Source organism: Micropterus dolomieu, linkage group LG23, assembly GCF_021292245.1.
Source record: "Micropterus dolomieu isolate WLL.071019.BEF.003 ecotype Adirondacks linkage group LG23, ASM2129224v1, whole genome shotgun sequence".
NCBI classification, from domain to species: Eukaryota; Metazoa; Chordata; class Actinopteri; order Centrarchiformes; family Centrarchidae; genus Micropterus; species Micropterus dolomieu.
The window spans coordinates 33,512,790-33,536,149 of record NC_060172.1 but is presented as its reverse complement, the minus strand read 5'-3'; the positions used below and the strand labels follow the sequence as shown (position 1 = coordinate 33,536,149).

The 23,360-nt window shown below is 37.8% G+C and overlaps 1 protein-coding gene across 1 annotated transcript in view; it reads right to left on the bottom strand.

Annotated features, from left to right (window-relative positions):
- Positions 1-23,360, bottom strand: part of opcml (opioid binding protein/cell adhesion molecule-like) — a 190,943-nt gene that overhangs the window by 104,879 nt on the left and 62,704 nt on the right. Inside the window, exon 2 of the mRNA XM_046039789.1 lies at positions 1,317-1,552. Coding sequence (XP_045895745.1) covers positions 1,317-1,552 — 236 coding nt within the window. The remainder of the gene's footprint in view (positions 1-1,316; positions 1,553-23,360) is intronic.

Below are 23,360 nucleotides of genomic sequence, written 5' to 3'. Positions count from 1 at the left end.
ATGCTATTATTAAGGAAAAAACACTCACTTTGTTTCGTGTCTTCAAAAAATAATAATAAATCAACTTTTAATTGTTGTGTATGACCTATAATCAGTTAGGTATATTTCTGTATATTTGCATCCCTACTTGACATAGTGAGTTGTGGAAGAAGTTGGCTTGTGGTTTGCTACCCTTGTACCGCTGACAGACTGTTGCTCTCACCTGCACACTGATTGTTGGAGCAGGTGCATAATTCCTTTGGTATAACAACACAGAGCACCACCACCAGTGTTTTGTTGGTGTATTAAAGCCCAGCTTCTCCTGTTTGGCGGATCTCACGGCCGCTTTTAATTTCAAATGTGAGCGTGCAGGATCCAGAGGGTTGGGTTATTGGGATGCTTAAGGTCAAGGTCAGGAAATAAGGATAGATAAAATCCATGGGAAAGTATAATTGGAGACATGCTTTCTTGTCTGTGCGAGAATATGCTTGTCTATTGTTTGATTAAAACCATGGCCTGATACTTCTCGGCATCAATTAAGAGTTAATGAGATATCATAATGAATTATACAGTGTGAAAAAAAGACTCAATGTTAATTATGATTTCATGAAAGTTTAATAGGTTTTTGTGAAGATTGAGTCAATTATGTTTCATAAGATGTACTAGTTGAAATGTCTAAAGAGAAATCTGAATTCTCAAAAAAATTAAGCAATATCTTTCTTTTCGAAACTCTTAAATGGTGCAATCTGCATCTACTCAGGGGTTACCGGCTGTCGTTCAATGGTGTAGTGTACTCTCTGTGATTCTGCATTAGGTATCTGATAGAACTATCTTCATCCAAATTTTAATTATATGTCAATTTAGTCCAGCTACATGATCTCAGGGCGGTGGTGCTAATTGTTTGTGGAAACTCACCATGGAGGAAATTGATTTCATCATAAAAGACAACAAATGTCTCAGTGCTGAAAGTTGATTTAGTAGGCCTTTGCAATGAAACTGAGCCAGGACTTTCTTCAAAGTACTGTGTGCTAAATCAATATCTATCAGCACTTTGAAATTAAATCGAGATTGGATGCTGGTTTCATCGCCAGTACTAATTCTCACTGTATTCCATCTAATCACACTGTCCTAAAACAACGGAGCAAAGATTTCTCATTTGATTTGACTGTAGACTCGCCCTGGCCAAATCCAGACATTGAACAGCTTAAATTTACAATTGTCCACCTGTAAATCTGAAGAAAACCAACTCACAACACCGTTTCAACACTTATCCTGTTATATCCTTTGGTTATTTGTTGTGGCTGAATACAGTCACTGACAGACTGGAGAGGTCTTACCTTGAACAATGAGATGCACTTTTGTGGATTTTGGTTTCTTGTTTGTCAGGATTGAGCAGACATAGGGCCCTTCATCATGGACGTCAACATTTTGGATCTTGATGCTGTACTCTGTGACTGCTGTGTTTTCCATCAGGATGACGCGAGGGTCAAGAGACCACTTCTCACTTCCTGCGAATAAAATGGTGGTGCGATTGAGCCACGCCACTCGTGATACTTTGCTATCCACGTTGCATCTGGTAGGAAGAAAGACAGAAAGGACAAATTTGCATTAGAGATTAAGGCCTTCGACACAAAGCTTTGTCTCTGTTAAGGGCCATGAAACCTCAAACAAAAACACCATTCAAAGATTATTAAAATACTGACATCCAACGATGTCTGATGAGGTGCGATGAGAGGTAGAAGCACTCTCTACAAGGTACAATTGTGATGTTGTGTTAACAAAAATGCCAACTTCTTTGGCATAAATATAAAATACCTGTAGCTGTAGTTCATTAAAGGTAAGACATTTGGTTAGCTTGTTTCTTGACTTGTGGAATGGAACAAAAAACACATTTCAGTTCAATTATTATCATCATCATCATCATCATCATCATCAATACATCTAAATCTATTTTTAGTAAATATAATATCATTAAAGCTTTGTAATTTGATATGGTAGTAGAGTGGGTTTTTAGTGCTTTTTCTCTGAAAACAGCAGTCTGCTGACAATGCTAGTAAAGCTGTGAAGGTGACCCAAAACAGTAAAATATTGCTGGACAGCTAAACAATCAGTTTAAACATGTACGAAGGAAATATGAGTGAAATAATCCAGATGGGCATGGATCAAACTAGAGTTATGTAGCAATTTAAAAATAAAACCAAATCTTAGTCTGGAGGTGATGCAATCTTCGAGTGCTCCTCGAGAAGTTGTTATCTGACACACTGACTTTATACATACAAAGTGATGAGACGCGCCTCATCCCTTAGATCACATCAGTCAAAACATGAGATAATGTGCACACTGACATTGCCTTCCACCTGATCCCAAAAAGATCAAGAAGCAAACAGGTAAGAAAAAAAAACATTGCATCCTGTGATTCATGTTATTAAAAAACAATAATGTTTTCTGTTTCTTTAAGTGCAGACTAACTCACTTGATTCATACACCTTACACCAACTAAATGAACTTAAATTATATTAACATTTTTACATGAAAATGAGAGAATGTTCATTGTTTTTACTGTTATAAAGTTAGATGCTACCTGTCGGGTAAAATAGACTGAATACAGAAACTTGCTTGCAGAAAACACTTTAACCAGACAAAAGCCAAAAGTTTAATTTTAGCCATTACAACTGCTGCCTAAATATCTCCCACAATGCTTTTAGCTAATGAAAATGTGTGAGGACAAAAAATAGGTTGGATTTGACATTTGTTAGCATCATTGTTTCACATACTTGGACACTCTTCCAACCTGGGACCAGAAAACGGAACCAGCCAACCTGATGCAGCATATTTAGCTTTGTTTTTTAAACAAACTGAACTCACAGACCAAGGGTGGAGAAGTGGATTATGATGCAGGGGTGGTTTGAGGAGTATTTTTCTGCAGGGGAATAACAGCATATAAATTTAATGTAAAACAAAACCACACTCAGAATGCACTAGGGTATTAAACACCACTTAAAACCAGAATTTGGCAGAACATTTATTGATAGTATCAGTAAAAGAATGGAAAGATGTTTCAGCTTTGTGTGCCAGTTCTTTTCTTTTTTTAATTAATGGATGTTATAAATTTGGCATGAGTTTGCACAAACTGTGAAAACAGTCTTTTAAATCCAAAGTACCCTGAAGTTTAAGTAAGCTCACATATGTGGGGAGATGAATTCAGTGCAAAAAGCATCAGCTTCTGGCTGATAGGTCTGCAGGTCCCAGCACAACTTATCAGACACAGTCCATATATATACTGTATGTAGCACGTCAACCAGGGAGCTTCACATACCCAGCAGTGTTTGTTAACCCCACAGTCACACACACAGCATTCACAGTAAATAGAGCAAAACAAGAAATTCCTGGTTCACAGATTACCACGTCCCGGCCAAAACTAATACGTGCAGTGTGTGTGCAGGGAAAATTAATGTGTGGGGGGAATTTGAAGGAATGAGGCTGTAAATGGAAGGAGACTCACTCAGCCAGAGTGACAGTAAATTAGCTGAAGAGAGCTTGTATGTTAAAGGAAGCCAGGTGAGCATGAGAGACAGGTTTCCATGTTAATAGTTGCAACACATTTGCTTCTTAAAAACTTAACGTTTATCCTATAAATAAATCAATAAAATGTTGTCTTTGCCACAAACACCCACTACCAGTGAATTTAGATTAAGTCACAGACATTATGGGGAAGACAATACACGTCAGACAATCCAGCAAGACGAGAGTGCATATCTGAAGAGTTCTATTATTTGCTGCCAGTAAAACATTAAAGGTCTGAAGGTCAGTAATGGCCATCTAACTATGGCCGTTTTACTTAAGCCTGGGAACGATGCACATTTTACATTTAGAAAACACGCAATGCAAATCACAGCTCAGGTTCTGATAAAACTATCACATTTTATTTAGGCTAAGTGTATTGAAATAGACATGAATGTCATTAGATGTACATATACATTATACAGGATCATAGGTGTAGATTTGGGAATAGATGTATGTATGTCAACATTTTTAACAACCTGAAATGATCTTGTCATGTCAAACTCCATGCAGGCTTGACTGGTAAGGTATGCGAAGTTGCAAGGTTTGTGTGTTTTCTGCAAAATGGGAAGTGAAGAGCGAACAGGCGACGGATACCTTACCTTTAATCTGACAAGCCTCAGGCAGCATATCAGAGATTTAAAAATAATTGCAGTTCTGCATATCACTAACATCACTCAGCTGATTTAACATTTCAGTTTCAGGAGTGAGGTGTTCACATATTTGTGATCATCCTCACATTTTAACATCAACCGATGTTATTACTGTAAGCGAAAGATGCAGACAAAAAGCGAATCCAGAAAGAACTAAAGTATCAATAGAAGCTTTGCCAATGAGGATGGTGTGAGACGGTGGTCCCCATCCCTTGATCAGAATGTAACCCTAGAGCAGTGTTGGGACTGAATTTATTGAGTTAAGTTACTGCTTATTTGAAATAATACATTTCCTTCCATGAAAGCTTTGCATGCATTGATTTAAATTATGCAGCGAGGAATAGTGCAGGCAGAAGCCGCCACAATGCTCTGGTTCTGGTGACAGATCTCTTCCTCGAGTACGTTGTATGTATGCAATGTTGTTGGATGGTTGGATATTGTTATCAGAAAGTGCAACTGTGTTTTTTTATTGCATTCCATGGCACAGGTGTCCTGACCCTAAGCTAGTACTGGGTTGGACCTCCTTTTGCCTTCAGAACTTTTGCCCATAGTGACATGATAGCATCACACAGTTGCTGCAGACTTGTCAGCTGCACATTCAACTCCCATTCAACCACATCTCAAAGGTGCTCTATTGGATTGAGATCTCCGGAACTCCTCACCTTTCTGCGAAATTTGCCGTTTTGAGACCAAAATGGGCCACCTATGTGATTTGTGCAGATCCGATGAGAAAATAATTTCAAAATGGCTGATTTTGTCCCCACCACTTTTTGGCAGCATTTGTTAAAATGTTCTGAATAGCTTGCAACCAGAAATGTTAAATAACAAATGAAACTGCGTTGAGAAAAGTTAATTTATTTAACTTAAGCTAAAAAAAAAATCAAGCTACTAATTATGAAGTGACCTCAAAATGTGCACACACCAGTCAGTAACTTTAACACTTTGACAGTTTCTTTTTGGACAAGTTTTCCGTTCTCTTTTATTTTTCAGATTTTCAATTGTCACCTGCCACCTGAATGTTGTTTCCTTTTTATTTAAATAAAAACATTTCCACATAAATTATTGCAGGAAAGGAATCTGGTGCAGAACATTTGACCAGAATGCATGAAATTAAATGTTTAATTAAATGTTTTAATACCCCCAGCCACTCGTATATTTCAGCATTATTTTTTTCCTTTAAAGTAGTGTTAAAATATCTTCTTGTCTTGTTCTCTTGACACCAATATCATGTATCATCTCCTCTTGTGAGCTTTTATCGTCACACCCCTAATCTGAGCCCTTATTTCCCCACCGCTTTTCAACACAAAGTGACGCCTTTGCATGCCGATATCTTTCTCTCGTTGCACATTTGCAAGTTATCTATACAAACATGTAAGCTTAAACAGACCGCTCTGACATCATCTCTGTGTGTTTATCTGCTTGCATATCCTTCTCACCTTTTTTTAGCCCTGACTAGTTTGCATGCTTGACAGTGTCATGTTCAAGAAACCAGTTTGAGAGGATTTGAGCTTTGTGACATGGTGCATTATCCTGCTGGAAAAAGCCATCAGAAGATGGTACACTGTGGTCATAAAGGGATGGTCAGAAACAATACTCAGGTAGGCGTCACTCAGTTGGTACCAAGGAGCCCAAAGTGTGCCAAGAAAACATAAATCTAAAAATAAATATATATATAATACCTACTTTGAGTCAAACAAACTGAGTAAAGCTAATGTTTTGCTGAATCATCTCTATGTGAGTGTGTGTGGGTGTGGGAGTATATGAATGTAGAACTGTGTCTACAGTAGAAAAAGAGAGGGCAAGTGTACACACAGAATATAGGATATTTATGTATTATTTTTGTCTATCTCCATTTTTCCTTGAAGAAATATACAGTAACCATTTTTTCACAGGGGCCGCTCAATGTGAAGAGAAATGCTCAAGTTGCAAATCCTAGCAACAAACAGATAAAAAAAAATGAAGTTAATAATAAGGCTTGCACAACATACTTGAAAACCCCTGCACACATTGGCTGAAAAAAACTCACCAAAGTATTCCCTTAGTATATAAATAAACTAGGTCATAAAATGTAAATATGAAAGGTTATCTCCCTCTGCTGCTACTTCCCTGACAGGTGCCGCGGTGCTACTGTGAGATTTAGTTGAATGCATGCCAAGTCGCAGCAAAAGAGAACGGCTGCAGGTGAAGGTGCAACAGGAGGAAGCTTTTTAATTCATTGTGTTATTCTTCGTCTGTAGTTGCTCTGTGAACACGGTGAGAATTTTTTCGAGAGTCCTTGCTGTGTTCAGCATTGTCCTGCTTCATATTCATATGGTGCACACATTCACACTGGGAGCTGCTCAGTTCAGTCTTCCTCTGCTGGCTACCCAGTCACTCCTGTGGAGCTACCAGAGGTTAAGTGCTCAAGGGCACCTTGTCAGCAGCTACTCTGGAAAGAAGAGCATTATTAATCCTAAAACTATTATTCCCAGCTGGTCCTGGGATTCAAACCACTGACCTTCCAGTGTGTGTCTTCAGAACAAGGACAGAGATGCTCAGTCTCTTTAAAGGATCCTGTAAAAAAACACATATAGTGTCCTAAACCACTATATGCTCTTGGGTCTATTTAGTTGTTTGTTTGGTTGTGTGTTTTCTGATTTGTGTGGATAAAATAAACATTTCCAGATATTTCCTGCTCAACTACAATAGCAGCACTGTTCAACAGGGATACAGGGAGAAATCAATCATAGAAAAGGAAGAGATACCAACTCCTCTACTGAGAGGAGGCCCAATAGACCAGAATGTAATGCAGACCAGAATGTAAGCAATTTTGTTCATAGTGTGTATGTTAGTGTTGTCTATTCTGTTTGTGTCTGATTTTATTTTATTATTATTTTATTATTGTGTTATGGTATATTGTATAAGTAAGCACATCGTGAGCAATGTACAATCCTGAGTCAAATTCCTCGTATGTGCACACATATCTGGCAATAAAACTAATTCTGATTCTGATTCTGAATACCTAGCTGGAAACTTTCTATTTCTTATGCTGTCACTTTGCTTTTTGCTCCCTCTTTCTGTATAAATAACCTGTTGTAAAATGTCCAGTCACATCCTCTAGAGGATGCAGTGGGGTTCATCAAAGAAGTGAATTAGAGCATTTATTGACAAAATATAGAAAGCTTTCATAATCTTAACTGACTGAAGGTTAGCTTGATAAACTGTTGCAGAGTTGTTGTTGTAAAGAAAAACAGTACAGAGTGCTTTTCTCCACAAATATCGTCTTGTGAGGTATTTAGGTCATAGTTTTGACAGGGTTTCCCCAACTAAGACACCTTACTGACAAGATGGCACATTAGGTCTCAAACGTTAACATCAGACAGCTTTCAGATTGTCTGCGCTTGTGAGAGCCAGCACTTGGCGAGAGGCCAACAATGGGTGGCACTGTCAAAAACTGTCCTGCCGTAACACTCACTGACAGTCAGTATACTTTTCTCAATTGCACTTCATGCCAAAATGGTTTGTACCTGGTGCCCGCTGTGATGACACTACAAGTTGTGTTTCAAATGAAATCCTCCACACTCTCTTTAGAGCTCAGCTCCATCAGCGTGGCGAGATAAATTGTAGCTGATTAAAGGATCATTTCAGCGTTTTTCATTGTAGGTTTTTGAAAATTTATTTTTGTTAGCCATGCTTGCAGCGTGGCTCTGGGGATGAAATTATTGATCGGTCAATATGGTCCAGCCTGAAATATCTCAAAAACTACTGAATGGATCTGCTATGGAATCATGCAGATACCAATGTCTCCTTAGGATGAATTATCCCTAAACACTTCCTGTAGCGCCATCATCAGGTCAAAATGTCTTTAATTCTTTGGCCAAATACTTGCAAAATAATGACATCTGCATAAGCCTCAGCTGTACTTTGTGTTTAGTGCTAATTAATAAATAATAAACATTACAGCTGCTAAACATGACTATGCTAGCCTGTGACCATGTACAGCCTCCCAGAGCTGCAGGCATGGCTTTAGACTCTTTAGAGTCTTGTTTGCATAATAATAGGGTGACCAGATGAGAACAGGTGAAATTCAGGGCAGGGGAGTTGTAAATATAATGTTTTATTAGGCTAACAAAAACGTAGGTGAAGTCCATTTTTTGGGACATACAGGACAGGAGTCAGGACTACTGCTCATAATTTGGGACTTCCCCAAATATTTCAGGATGTCTGGTCACCCCAGCAGTAGATACTGGAGCATCATCTCAAAAAAAGCAACCGATTGACAGTGTCACAAAGGTGATGAAATATTTGTTCCAGGAGACAAGACAAGGAGGAAAAACTGTTTGTAGTCTTGTTTGTTTTTAAGGTTACAGAAACATTCTTCATTATAAACCATCCTTGTACAGAGTATATAAAAAATCTTCATCCTACCCACTGAAAATCATATACTGTAGTATACCAAGTCAAGGTCAGACAGCATTGCCTTTGGATGAAGTTAATGTTAATTCTTTACAGTTCCATGTATTCAGTTTAGACCAAATCCTTAATCTTTGTCATCAGTAAAGGCTTTTTACCAACAGACTTTTACATCCTAAAAAAATAGTTTGACTGTTTCACAGAAATGTGCGTTTTTAGAAACACTAGATCACTTTCAGCTTATACATAGATGTTCTCTGCTGTTACTTTCTAATAATTCCATGTGCAGGGGATTTTCTAAACTTTGGGTGACGATAATAATATCTTTCTGATGTGTTGAGTAAAGTTTCAACAGCAGCAGCATGAGCTAAAATATGTATTCCGTAAGAAAAGTAAACAGACATAATTCTCTGTTGCTATTTTAAGGATCCATTAATGCACTAAATGTGGGTTACAGTGTATTTTTATTGACATTAGCCAGAGTGGATTCATGGATCTATCCATCTTTACACCCAAATCTAAACTAGGCTGTCTCTCAGGGTGCACTCAGGTCCTCTCCTGTTTGCCTCTGTCCTCCTAAAAACTGTATTTGTTGGTCATATTTTATCTTATTCGGTTACATATTGCCACTCCATGAAGCATGTCCAAACACATTTACTCAAATAGGTTTACAGTCCACCAAACACAACTGGCAGGGTTTATAGTCTCTCAGTAAAAGTCCTTGTTGTCAGGTAAAAAGGAGCAGCAAATGGTGAGTGGAGGAGTCAAGTTGTGGTTTATATCTTTACCAGTCCAACACTGTTGTCAGCAGCAACATGGACCATAGTGCACACTGGGCACAGGAAATTACTACTGGAAACTAGGACAAAAATGACAAAAGATAATATAATACACTCACAGTGTTTTGAAAACCTGATTTTTTTCCCCCAGCCAAACAATGCATGTTCTCCACAATAATGTAAGTCTCAACTGTGAGCCCTTGATGTACGGCAAAATCCCCAGAATGACAATCACATGAAGACTGTCAACCTCCTGCGCACCCACCGAACAGGCACTGTGCTTCTGCCATTATTTTCCAAAACTAGAATCTTTTTTTATTTTTTTGATATGCGACACACCACTAGCGCATTAATATTTCAGATGGCAGACACAAAAATGGTAACTAGAAGTGCACCCAAGAAGCAGCTGCTGTCTTAGCGGCATTCAATAAAATAATAAAATGTCTACAGTATATGCCTAATGCTGCTATGATGACTGTGTACTTAGAAAGACATTGAAATCAAATACATCCAATTCAGCTCCACCGCGGGGGCCTACAGGTACAGTTTAACCCCTTGACGCCTGAATTTTTTTACAATCAAAAAATATAAGAAATTATTTGTGTTTTCATTTGCTTTCAAGCTGATGTTAAATTAAGTGAACATTGTTAATTTGTCTATAGAAAAGATATAAAAAAATATAAATCCAGGTATGATGTAGGTATGATGCAAATTAGCGACAACAGGCATAAACAACAAACCAGGGCTTGCAAAAGGTTCCTAGGTACGTATCAAACATGCACCAACAGGCAATGGGGGAATCCATGCGCTATCTTGGTTTGCAGTCTGAAAGGAAGAGGTGTGATGCAAAATCGCTACAATCAGCGTCAAGGGGTTAACACCGACTACTAAATGGAAAAAAAATATATAGCTGGAATGATACTTGCCACTTGACCTAAGTGGTCACAAGAAAGTGAAATGTATTGATTTGTGAAGTGCTGTGTATTTGTGAGGATTAAAGAGAATCTTTTTTTTGATAATATTTTGGGCATTTCTAGTCTTAGATAGATGCAGAGATAGACAGGAAAGCCTAGAGAGAGAGGGGATGACATGCAGCAAAGGGAGCTAATGAGGCTCCCCCAAAATGATGTTTAACAGCAATAGAAGAGCCAATAACTGTCAGACATAGAGTGAATGTACTCCGAAATGATCATCACACAATACTGCCCAAACTATCAGTAGCAGGGAACATTTCCAGTTCCAAATGTGCATATTTTAGCATTCCCAAGAAAGCAGTTTAGAAAATGTGTCTAAAAATAGAAGGCTACGACACGGTGAGCTCTCGCCCTGCTCGTCCCTGGGACGACAAAGGATTCATATTAAAGACAGATTATTGTTTTCTCACCACACAGTGGCTAGCCTTCAGTCCAATGGACCACACTGGATGAATAGCATTACTCATACTGTCATTTCCTACTGCCACTGCAGGGTCAGAGGAGACAGCCATATGGGAATACAGTTCTATCACAGTGCTCCATCAAAGTCGAGACGTGAATCAGAAATAGTGGAGAAATACTCCCCACTCCCCAAATGTGACATTTTAAGTACAGAATGTGTCACTCTCTGCTGAGCCACTGTTGTCCTTGTGGATTTATTCACAGCTAATTATTTTTAGGTATTGCACAAGAATACAGAAGGATTTGGCAGATAAACACATTTATTAAAAATATATATATTTTGAAACAGTATGTGGTTCATTTAAATTTAATTTGGCTGTAAACCACAGAAACCACTTGCAGTGTCTGTTAAATCACCTGGACAGTTTGATAATAGGGACCTTTGGAGGAACTCACCGTGTTTCCACCGAAGGGACCACGGTCTAAATATAGTTCTAGGGTCTTTATTTTACCCCACAAAAAGTCCCTGCTCGAGGGGTAGTACTTTCCAAAAGTACTAGTACTTTGGGGGGGTGGGGCTTGCTTTGCAGTGAAATTCTAAATGGGCGAGTAGAGGCTACTGGCTCCTCTCTTTTCCACCGTTGTTTGCAAACACATAAATCACAATCAACAGTCAGATAGCACACACAAGTCTCGCTGATGTCCGACTGAGATCGAACTTTAGCTTTAGAAACAGCAGCCAGCATGCAGCGGTGTGTTTACAGAGAACAGCTGATAGAGCTATGCTAAATACTGGGTCTGGAGTTGTTGTTTTAAGTTTTCATCGGCCAGGTAGCTTTTACACAGAGCCAAAGTGGTCTCCTCTTCTCCAAAACAAGCGGAACAGCTGATTACAGCAGCTAATAAAGCTCTTTAAAATCACGTTCCAGGCGACACAGACGTGACGTCGAAACGCAGCTTCGGAGACGGATCTAAATCAGTTTGCAAAGCAAATTGAACTCGTAAAACACTTCTGCTTCTGCTACATGAGCTGTCAACTCTTTCTGCTGTGTCCAGCAGTTCACATGCAAGTAGTTGTTTACATTAACTGATTAGGGAGACCATACTGTCTTACAGCAACATTATGTAGTACTTTTACCTTAAAATAACTGCTCACAGCAGCTATGTAACATTGGAATCCCAGGCAGGACATATCACATCTGTGGTGTAAACAGCAGCAATTCGACTCTTCAGCAAGCAAGTACATAAGGTGCAATGTAAGTTTTTGGAAGAAGCTAGATTGGTATTCTCAGTATGGATATCATGGGAAGAGACCAAAGAAGACGTTGTTAGAGGAAGCGAGTAACAGAAAAAGAGAGAGTAACAGAGTAAGAGACAGAACAACAGAAAATATAGGACTGACTTTTACTCGTTGGCGTGAGCTAAAAGAGCTGAAAGGATGCAGGACAGATGCCGAGCTAGCCTCTTTCTGTTGGACTAGGCAGTAATAAGTTATTAACTGGCCTGCTGTGACTTGTGTTGTTGTACTTGCTTGGTGTTTGTCTATGTTAGAAAAAGTTGTCGACTTGAGCAAAGTCAGCCACAGATTTCATAGACAGGTTTAACCGCTATAAATCTTGAGCTGGCAAATTTACATGATAACACACTCGGACATGGGTAACGTTTTCGTCGGTTGCTGTCTAAGCTTTGTTGTCTATAGCTTGCCACCCAAGTTTCAAGCAACATTATGCTTCTGCTGGTGAAGAGCGGCGCCAGTGTCGGTCAGGAGCTGGTCAAGCGGGCAACATGACAGTGCTTAGTAGCCTTTATGGACATAACGGACATAAAGCGCTGTGAGATAACTGTTGTTGTGATTTGGCGCTATATAAATAATTGAATTGAATTGAATAACGTCAGCTAACAGAGAGACTGAGCAAGAGACTGGGTGGCAAGCTAGCCAAGAAAGCTAGTTTCTGTTGATTAAACTTAATGATATCTTAATAATTGTTCAGTTGCTGCTGTGGCCTGTGAGCAGATATTGTAGGAGTAAAAAAATTTGAATGTGAAAATTGAACAAGATACATTCAGCAAATATTTTAAGCCAGATTTAAGGTATCAACCGTTTTGGCTTTCTCTATTATCATGTCAACACAATACACTGGTGCTAATAGAACTGAGCTGACTGTTATATAAAGTTGGTTTATAGTAGAAGCATGTCTTGAATGAGCCTAACCAACTTAACCAGAATTAAATTGTTTCATAAAGCCAATTTAGACCTGATGAGATCAAAAACATCAAAAACTGCCGGTACGCAGATTTAAAAGACTGATGAGATTAAACACATGAATCTATAGTAACAGACATGTTAAGACAAAACTATGACAGCCAGCACAATCAAAAAAATGAACAAAACAAAATGTCACTGCCATGACAAACAATAGTGAGATGGACTGTCTTTTAGCCCCCGTTGAACATGTTTCTACTTGTGTGATGCCTGGCATATGTTTATATTAAGTGTAATAAATACACCTTTTTTTGCTTAATTGTTTCATACACTTATACTAAACTGGCCACATTCCAGAGTCTGTGCATCTGCACACTGTATGACAAAATGTTTTAAATTAGTTGAAACAACTGATCCACTATACTGCCATGCCATCTCATGCCATGCATATTTGCATTGGTCATGGCTGACCTTATCAGTCTTATGTCAGAATCAGAATCAGCTTTATTGCCAGGTATGTGTACACATATGAGGAATTTGACTCTGATTGGATAATGCTCATGAAGTGCCTACTTATATAATACAATAACACAATAATACAGTAATAAACTCAAACACAGCCTACAGCTGTGTTTGAGTTTATTACAGTGTGATGGAGTGCAAAGGATGCTGGAATAAATAAGTATTATCTGCAGGTGTTATGTACTTGACGTAGGTGGATTTGGTATACAGTATATACAATATAGCCCAGACCAATCAGGGGGGCTACATATGGTGGAAACACTTTAAGTGCTAATGCTCTATGAATACAAGGCATTCGATAATACAACACATTATTACCATAAATTATTCATTATTATTCACTTTGTATTCATCTATTCAAGGTCATGGGCACTGGCATTGTATATACACCAAATATATGCCACTGTCTTGTCACAATTAATCATAAGAAACAGATAACCGGCGGGCAGCCTCAAAGCTCTCATGTCAAGGATGCTCCATCCCTACAAAGGTGGGTGTAAGAACAGACAGCTTTAAGTGCATAGTGGCAGTTTGATAATGGCCTGCACATGGAATCATTACACCATTAGTGTCGTTTCTTCTGAAAAACAGCTTTATGTGACTAAAAAAGCTAGCAACTGATGTCAGTTAGAAACAAAGCCATTTAACACATACTGGAAGTAGGCAAATGACACAGACGCTCAGGGTCTTACACTGACAAGGACTGTCTGTCGCTGTCTCCAGCCCCAAAGGCAATATGAGCCAATTCATGAGCATGCAACTCAGATTGAGTAGTGGCGTTCTTTTTAGTGGGAGTGAATGACTCCTTCATTACCCTGTTGTAAAAACAGCTGATGCAGAACAGCTGTAAGTGAACAGAACAGGAAGTGTTACATCAGCCAGAGTCAGAATGAGGATAACACCTCATTCACCTGCTGGTTAGCAGCATTGGCACACATTCATAAAATCATGAAACACTTGTAAATAAGATATTTAGCATTTATAACATGAGAGACAAATACAAACAGACCATCACTGCTCTGGTGGGCAAAATGCCTAAATGTGAAGCTCATCTGAGTAAGCCAAATTTACCGAAACAGGAATGTGAACAAAACACATAAAATCACCAGATGTCATTTGCCATCGGATGAACTAAATGAAAAACAAAGCCTATGTGGCACTCTACATCCCTGTGTGTGCATTTGTTTCTGCAGAATATTCTTTGACAGATATTCTAAACAATAGCAGCTACACAACAGTCATAAATGTTGTTTAACTAGTTATTTATGTTTTAACAGTTTCATGATGCCTCATTGCTCTTGATATGTTTTATCATCTTTGATAATGAATTTTACTGACATTAAGGACACTATGGACTATGGAGTACATTTGAAAGAAACAATGTCTGTGATCCAAAGAGGATAAAAAACAAATATAATCTGTTGCTTTTTTTATCAAATGGAGTAGAAGCAAAACAAAAAGGTAAAATTAAAAACTTTATTTCTGTGAATCCTGAAATGTATATTTAATTATTCCAGCGCACTCTACAAATCAATGGTGTGCTGACCTTCCTTTAACTAAATAAAATCAAAGCATCAAACAAAGATAATTATCTGTGTGGCCAAAGACGATCTACATTTTCTGAGAAAGTAATAGTTAAATCTGCTATTAATTTAAAAAAACAGCAGATTCAAAACAAACAGGGTCAAAATTACTTCACATCATGTCTGCTAAAGCTAAAGTTCAGTAACAGCAGCTGCTGAATGAATGCTTGTTGATTAGAGAGTAAGAAAGCTGCAATTACAGCATTCTTCAGATCTGTGCATGTGCCTCCATTGTGTTGTAAGATTGATGTTGAGGGACTGCTTCTTGTCTATAAATGTCTCTATGGTTCGGGGCCAAAATACATCTCTGACTAGCTCTCACAATAAAAACCCTCTAGACCTCTCAGATCATCTGGGACCAGACTGCTTACTGTTCCAGTCCTTAAAACAAAACCGGGTGAAGCATGGTTTAGTTTTATGATGCATTTATAGCTTTTATGTTCTTCCTCTCTGTATTAATACACTTTCAAAGAACTAAAACTTGCACATTTTCTCCTTGATTTTAATTTCTCTATCTTTTAACTGCTTTATGCCTTAAAGCATATTCAATTAAATAGTATGTATAGTTGTTATGTGTCTTTCTGTGTCGTTACTTTCGTTAAGTTAGCTGCATCGCATGTTTCAATATACAACACAGAGGTGGTGGCCCTGACTTTATTCAAATGGATTTACACGCCATGTTACAAATTGTCTTTATATGGGTGTTAATTAGATATCCTGCTGGATGGTATTATGTCATACTGCATTCATATTTATGTTTCAGAGTGAATTATATTCTTTTTTTGTGACAGGAACTATTGCAGCTCTTCTAAGGCCTGTCCATGCACAGTCTTTCTACAATTTATTTTCTGCATCACATCTACACATTCTGCACTTTCTTAGCAATTATTGTAATGACCTTCTGAGAGCTGCTTGCATATACATTGTCTTTCTGGATAGACTTTAATCAGTCCATCATGATCGAAAGGTCAAAAGACCACAATATTCAACATGGTTGTATTCTCATTACTTCCCAGTGGTTAGATTAGATTAAACTTTAATGATCCCATGAGGGAAATTGATGGGTTGTCACTCAACAGTTTTAAGAAAGTTGAATGGTTCCATACCTTGAAATATTTGATAAAAGTCACCTGAGAACAGCAGGTCAGAAATTTGCCACGCATTTGCAGATTCCAATACTTAACAATCATAATAAGTTCCTTAAACCCTGATGCTGGTGAGGGTCACAGACTGGGAGGGCATGTAGAGAATATATTACGCTGTAGCTTGAGGATTAGATTACTCTGGATTTCCGTATAAACTGGAACGGATGCCTCACTGAAGGTGCTCCAGCAACCCCATTCCAGAATCAAAATTAAAAAGATTTGAAAATATAAAATTCTTTCTTCATGATTGGGGAATTTACTGTAAATGCAATATATCAGTGTTTGTAGCAGGTTATAAGTTTTAGTTATCCGCATTATCAAAACGTGTATTTGCCTATATAATATATATATATATATATAGCTATATATGGCTTAAAAGCATTAGAATAATCAGATCGAATGATAATAAGAAGAAGTAGCATTAAAGATGGATGTATTCTTTTTCAATATAATTACTTCAATCTCAAATCTGCTACAGAATTCTTGACTCAGTGTACATTGACCGCATACAATTCCATATAAATAAAAGGTTTATTAAGCTACAAATAAACTGATTAATTGATGATTAACTTAACAAAAACATGAATTTATGAAAATATGGGGAGGAATCTCTGTGAGGCGCTCTGAGGTTCGGATGCTCAGCCACTTTCAGGCATGGTGGATCCCACGTGGTGACTTCGGCTCAAGCCGGCTGTCTCTGCTCCTCTCACTTGCAGCGGGCCACTTGGCTTGGTTTTGATGGCAACACATGTAGAGCGTCTGTCAGGTGATGACTGAGCTCTAAAGTTCTTTATGGTCCTAATGGTGCTATCGTTAGAACGCAGATGCTGCAGCAGAGTGGAGCAGGGCTCTCGGTCATTCTGGATTGCCTTCAGATATGTTTCCCCTGTAGATCAACTTTTCCCATTTAATAAAATCCCTGCTGAGTCAACACACATGATTTAATCTTCCCTCCTCTTTTGTGTCTTTTGTTTGGGGATGTAATCTCTTTAAATGTACATGTGGCACCTTTTAATGACAATGTTAATTAATTTTACTATAGTTATAAATGCCTGGACTATAATAGCTCCTGTGTTTCAGTAAGTTTTCTGCTCGTGGTCCAAACTTTCATCACATTCAGAATCTATCCCTCATATCTGTGTTCTCTGACATGTTGAGAAAAAACTTGAAATATTACTAGAATAACGTGATCATTTAATGAGGATTCATAATATATATTTTAAAAGTCTACCAGCTCTTTACTCTGCTGTGCATTACGTTGTTGCTCTGCTGATATGGTAGTTTGCCTTGCAGACCTATCAGATAAGTCAAGGAGGTGGAAATGGAAACTAACTGAAAACACTTCTGAGCAGACATAAATGTCACCACAAATCCATACATATATGATTTGGTGGTTGCTAAATTTGATCAATTGGTAGCATCTAACTGACTCCCTGAAAAGAAAGAGAGAGAAAATGTGCACCTGTAGTCCAGTGAGAGAAAGCGGTGCATGCATATATGCACAGGAGTAAACATGTGAAACAGAAACTTAATTTGTTCTTATAATGACTTTCAGTGTTATTCTCTGTCAGTCAGTGTAAACGATAATAACCACAGGTCCGATTCCTACTGATGAACGGAGACCCAAAGTGGGATCCGAGTCGAACCAGGTCCAAATTTAACTCAGGTCAGGTACTCACTGTTTCACTCTCTCTTTCTCTCCTTGTAATTTTAATGCCTAGGTTCAGTGTTCTTGTGTATTCAGCAGCCGTAGATGCTTTGATGTACATTTGTTGTACAAAGTGTATAACGTTCTAAAATGTGTCTAAAATACTGTTATTAACTATTATTAAGATATTAATTATATTGGCCAATTCAAATGTATGTAAAAAACAAAGTTGTGCAGCATTTAGTGTGATGTCATTATATAAAGCACGTTTCTCTCCACCCTTGATTTTAATTCTCACAATATAATCAACTATTACCATACTTGTGTATAATAATTATATGTCTCATTCTCCTCAGTGTTTCTGCTTGACTATGATGCTGCAGGGCATTCAGGATATTTTCTCTGTAGCTTTAATCATGCAGCTTGAATGTAAATAAATTGTGCAGTTCTGTAGCACAAAGCACTGATCTCACTTTTACTTTATTTTTACTTTCAAAAAAATATTTTGAATTTCATCTGAAATCCATGGTGAGTTTGTAGAAATTAGATAGGTGGCCTCCGACTCCCTAATTTGAAATTTTAGTATTGGGCAGCAAATGAGATTTATTTTATCTTTGTTTAAATGTGACTCTGCCTCCTCTTAGGCACAAACTGAATTTACAGGAACTTAATGAAGAGGTGGCAAGTGAATGATTTGCAGGTTGGATTACTTTTTGGGTAAGCTCAAGCTTTCAAATATCTATGGCCACCAGCACCAACATAATGTTGCAAAAAAGCAACCAAGAGCACTGAGAGAAATGTTACTGATGTCCGAGTAAGTATACGATGGCCGCATTTAGCTCCAGAAACCGTGGCACAGCCGTTACGCACCGCTGGTGGATTCAGTGTACTTTAGGTGTAAGTGTTATTGCAAAAGCTGCCATGGCAGTAATTCTTGGCAGTTTTCTAGCAGGCATTATGCGCTGTTATTGGTCCATTAGCTAATAGTTGACGTTGGAGGGCCGCTCTGCTGAACTTTAGTTCTGTACTCATTCAGATATACTTGAAAATGATCTCATTGGCTGATCGACACCAATTTCAAAGTGTCAGACTAACTAAAATACAAAATGCTTAACAAAAGGAAAAAGGACTCATGAGTAAAGTAAGGAAAGAAACAAAGGAATTCTCTGGAGAAGAGATACAAATGAAAAGGTGCAGCAGTTAAAGCTCATTAGTCATATAGAGTAAAAATTGGAACAAAGAGTAATGAGATCTAGATCTCATTACGGGTTTATTTACCCCTTAGTATAGGCGTGAATCAGAGGTGTGGAAAAAAGCTTTGGCTAACATTTTGTACTTCTTGCTATCTATTAGTGTTTGGAGAAATTAAGCTGTCTTTATTTTGGGGGATTTGTTTAAATAACATTTTTTGCACGCAATAACCACATACTCCTCTTTCACCGTGATTATCACCTTGATTATAGCGTCAGCAGTATGTGATCAAGTATAAAAAAAAATTCATTATAATATTTCTTAAATATGACATTCCTAAATACTTTAACTATCAAGATAATAATTATACATATATATTAATAATGTATTGCTGTGATCATTGATAAAGAGACTGCATTTTCCTTGAACATTAATGGAAGTATGGTCAAATGGTAAAAGAGGGTATTAATTTGTGAAAGAAACAATTCAGTCATCATACATTACAGATATCATAGTTAGACTGTTTTATGAGAATACATGTGTTGAATGATGTTAGCTAAATTGTTGACTAGTTTAACATTTTGGTGACATTAATATACATTTGGTTAGAAGAAAAGCCATTTTCTCTCAGGACTGCATCCAAAAGCTTTATGTCCCATTTGTTGATCTTATCTTCTGTCACCAGGAAAAGAGAGCCCTTTGACTTCTAATCTTGTAATGATGGCAAACACCTAACTCCACAGAGGAGTCAGAGACAGGAGTCAGTACCAGGCCTGGGAAGTGTCTGAGTGACACCTTCATTGTTGGAAGTGTTAATGCAGCTTTTAAATCCAGAAAAAGTCAAACGTTGGTTTACATCCAAAAGGAGTTTAGCAAGGCCCAGATCAGTTCCTGCCTTTGATCTCCTCCGGCCTGTCTCTGGGTGAGGGGCTGTGCAAGACAACCAGGTTGTATCACAACATAAAAAATAAATCGGTAAGTAGGCTTACTGTCAGATTTTAAAAGTAGAGCAAGTTTAAGGCTTTAGTGATCTAGTCAGTGTCTGTTGTAGAATGATATCAGCATCTCCGCATCATAAACATAAAAGTAGCCTAACAGTCTGGAGGATCTTCTATGGATGGTGATGCCACTATCCAAGAGAACTGACTGCTCAGTAGGCGGCGCTGTAATAATCTCAAACATAACCTGCAGGTTAGCCATTCAACCTGGTAACCTCAAATCCTGCTTCGTAGTCCAGGCCCATGGCAGCCTTTTATTGAATACATGGAAAACATTATTCAGTACATTTAAGTAGCAAGATATCATCATCTCAAATATTACACAAGAAGGTAAGCTGTAGCTGCAGACAGTGTTGTTTAGAGAATGTGTCCCCAATCTGTTAACAAACACAGATTCTGTATCTATTTCATGATGCACATCTCAGACTGTCACCACATTTCACTTGCTAATACTATTACTGTTACATTGAAAAAAAAAGATCCTATAACCCAGTTGCTTTCCCATTCCAACATCATTATTGTAGTTATGTTAAAATCCTAAGCAGGAGTGACAGATGCATCAATTTGTGTTCATTTAAATCATCACCGTCACTAGAAACTCATTTTAAATTGATGTGGTCATCTTTAAATGATTACACCATGCCAGTTTTAGACATGTTCCCTGAGCCATATGCCACAGTAACCTTTATAAATGTTGCGTGCCAGCAGTGGTTGATTACTCTGGTGGGAAAAATAAAATGATACAGATAGGAACAAAATGAGCAAATAGAATGGTAATTTATACTGTATCAATTTGTGATATCAGATTATAAATTAAATAAGGGCATGCTGAAGCAGCAGCACTCCCAGTGTTATTAAAGGTAGATATGCAATCAGCATCATTTAAGCTCAAATTGACATTCCTTGTGAGAAAAACAACAACAAGCCACACCTAGTGTTGCTCTTCATTTATCAGTATTTTGGGTATAATAATGCCAGCACTGTTGTGTTGATTCCAGTGATTGTTTCTGATTTAGGATACAGAAGCACAGATGTATTTATCAAATTTGAAATCACTTCACACAAAATTGATTCTGCTTGTAATAAAGTGAAACATTTCTCTTAAACTGTACAACATTTTGTAAAATTTTCTGATGTGACCATTATGTATTCCTTATGTGATTATAATGCAATACCTCGTAACACATACAGGTTAAATTTCCTCCAAACATGTATACAAGCTGACACACCCTCAAAGAAATAATGGTGTGTTTGATGGCTGATGATATCAAATCAAGGCAGAGTGACAATGCCATTTTAAAATCACTTCATGGAATACATTTTTTCCTCAGAACACTAAATATTGGAAAACAATGCCTTACATCACAACCCAAAGCAGCAAAATCAAAGTGAGGCTTTGTTTTCCATTACCGGCCAGCGAAGGATCATAAAACAAAAGTACACTGTTGCAATATTAAACAGCCACTTTCCTATAGGTGTGCTCTAGTCATGCATTGCAGGGCAGCTGGCCTGTCAAGGTGAGAGCAAACTGTTGAAAAACAAACACTTTCCAAATACAAGCACACATTATCTTCTGATTGGGGTACAATATCCGGCTGTGTGAGATACTGAGATATTAAAAAATGTTGCACGTTAAACAATTCCCTAATCAACTATTACTTCTGACATGTACATGGCAGCTGTGTCAAATTCAGGGTGCTTCGATTTGTTCATTTTTTTTTACCTTCATTGAATAATTTGTTTTATTCATAAAATATATTTAATGTAAGAATAATACACATTGCTGTTAATTGCGAGGCTTTAAAAATTATCACTCAACACCTGACCAACACAAACATTAACATCTGAGTGCCTGTATGAATATAATAATAATAATAATAATAATCTTTATTTGTAGAGCACTTTTCAAAAAACAAGTTACAAAGTGCTTTAACAAGTTACAAAGTGCTTTAACAAGTGTAAAGAAAATAATACCCAAAAGACAATAATACAAAAACAATACAAGATAAAAGCATGAAAACATTGAAAAGACTAAAATACAGATAAATATAAAATTAGTAAAATACAATAAAATAAAAGGGATAAAATAAAATCAAATAAGATCGGGAAAGGCTCTCCTATAAAAGTATGTTTTAAGAAGGAAGGAACTTAAAAGAGTTCACTGACTCAGCTGACCTGATTTCCCCGGGCAGGCTGTTCCAGAGCCTCGGGGCCCTGACAGCAAACGCTCTGTCCCCTTTAGTTTTCAGTAGAGACTCTGGAACAGACAACAGACCTCTGCCCGAGGATCTCAAGGTACGTGCTGGTGTGTACGGGACTAAAAGTTCAGAAATATAACAAGGCGAGAGGCCATGAAGAGCTTTAAAAGTAATCAATAGAATTTTAAAGTCAATTCTAAAACATACTGGGAGCCAGTGTAATGAAGCTAAAATAGGAGTAATGTGGTCATATTTCTTTGTTCTGGTTAAAAGCCTGGCAGCTGAGTTCTGGACAGTCTGGAGTCGATCAATAGATTTTTGGGTTAAACAGGTGAAAAGGCTGTTGCAATAATCCAGGCGTGATGAGATGAAGGCGTGTAAAATGGTCTCGGTGTCCTTAAAAGTTAACATAGATCGAATTTTTGCTATATTTCTAAGTTGATAAAAACATGATTGAACAAGTTTTGTGGTGTGCTGCTTGAAATTTAAATTACTATCAAACCAAACACCAAGGTTCTTTGCCACAGGCCTAATGTGATTTACTAGGGAACCAGCAGATGGCAGTATTTGATTTGCCATCTGCTGGGACCCGATGACCAGGATTTCTGTTTTGTCTGAGTTCAGCTGGAGGAAATTATTTGATATCCATTTTTTAACTTCACAAAAGCAGTTGTTAAGTGAACTCAGCATTCCAGGGTCTGTGGATCTGACGGGCAAGTATATTTGTGTGTCATCAGCATAAATATGAAAAGAAATGCCATGTTTATGGATAATATGTCCAAGGGGAAGCAGATACAAGGAAAACAAAATGGTTCCTAAGACCGACCCCTGAGGCACACCATATTTAGCTGGACAGAACGAAGAGACATAGTTGTTTACAGACACGCAAAACTTCCTATTTGACAGGTAGGATGAAAACCATTCTAGGGCAGTACCAGAGATCCCCACCCAGTGCCTCAGTCTGTCTAACATGATGTTGTGATCAATGGTGTCAAAAGCAGCGCTAAGGTCCAGGAGTACCAGGACTGAGCACATGCCTTCATCAGCAGACATTAAAAGGTCATTGGTGACTTTAAGCAGGGCAGTCTCAGTGCTGTGGTACTTCCTAAAACCAGACTGAAACTTTTCAAAT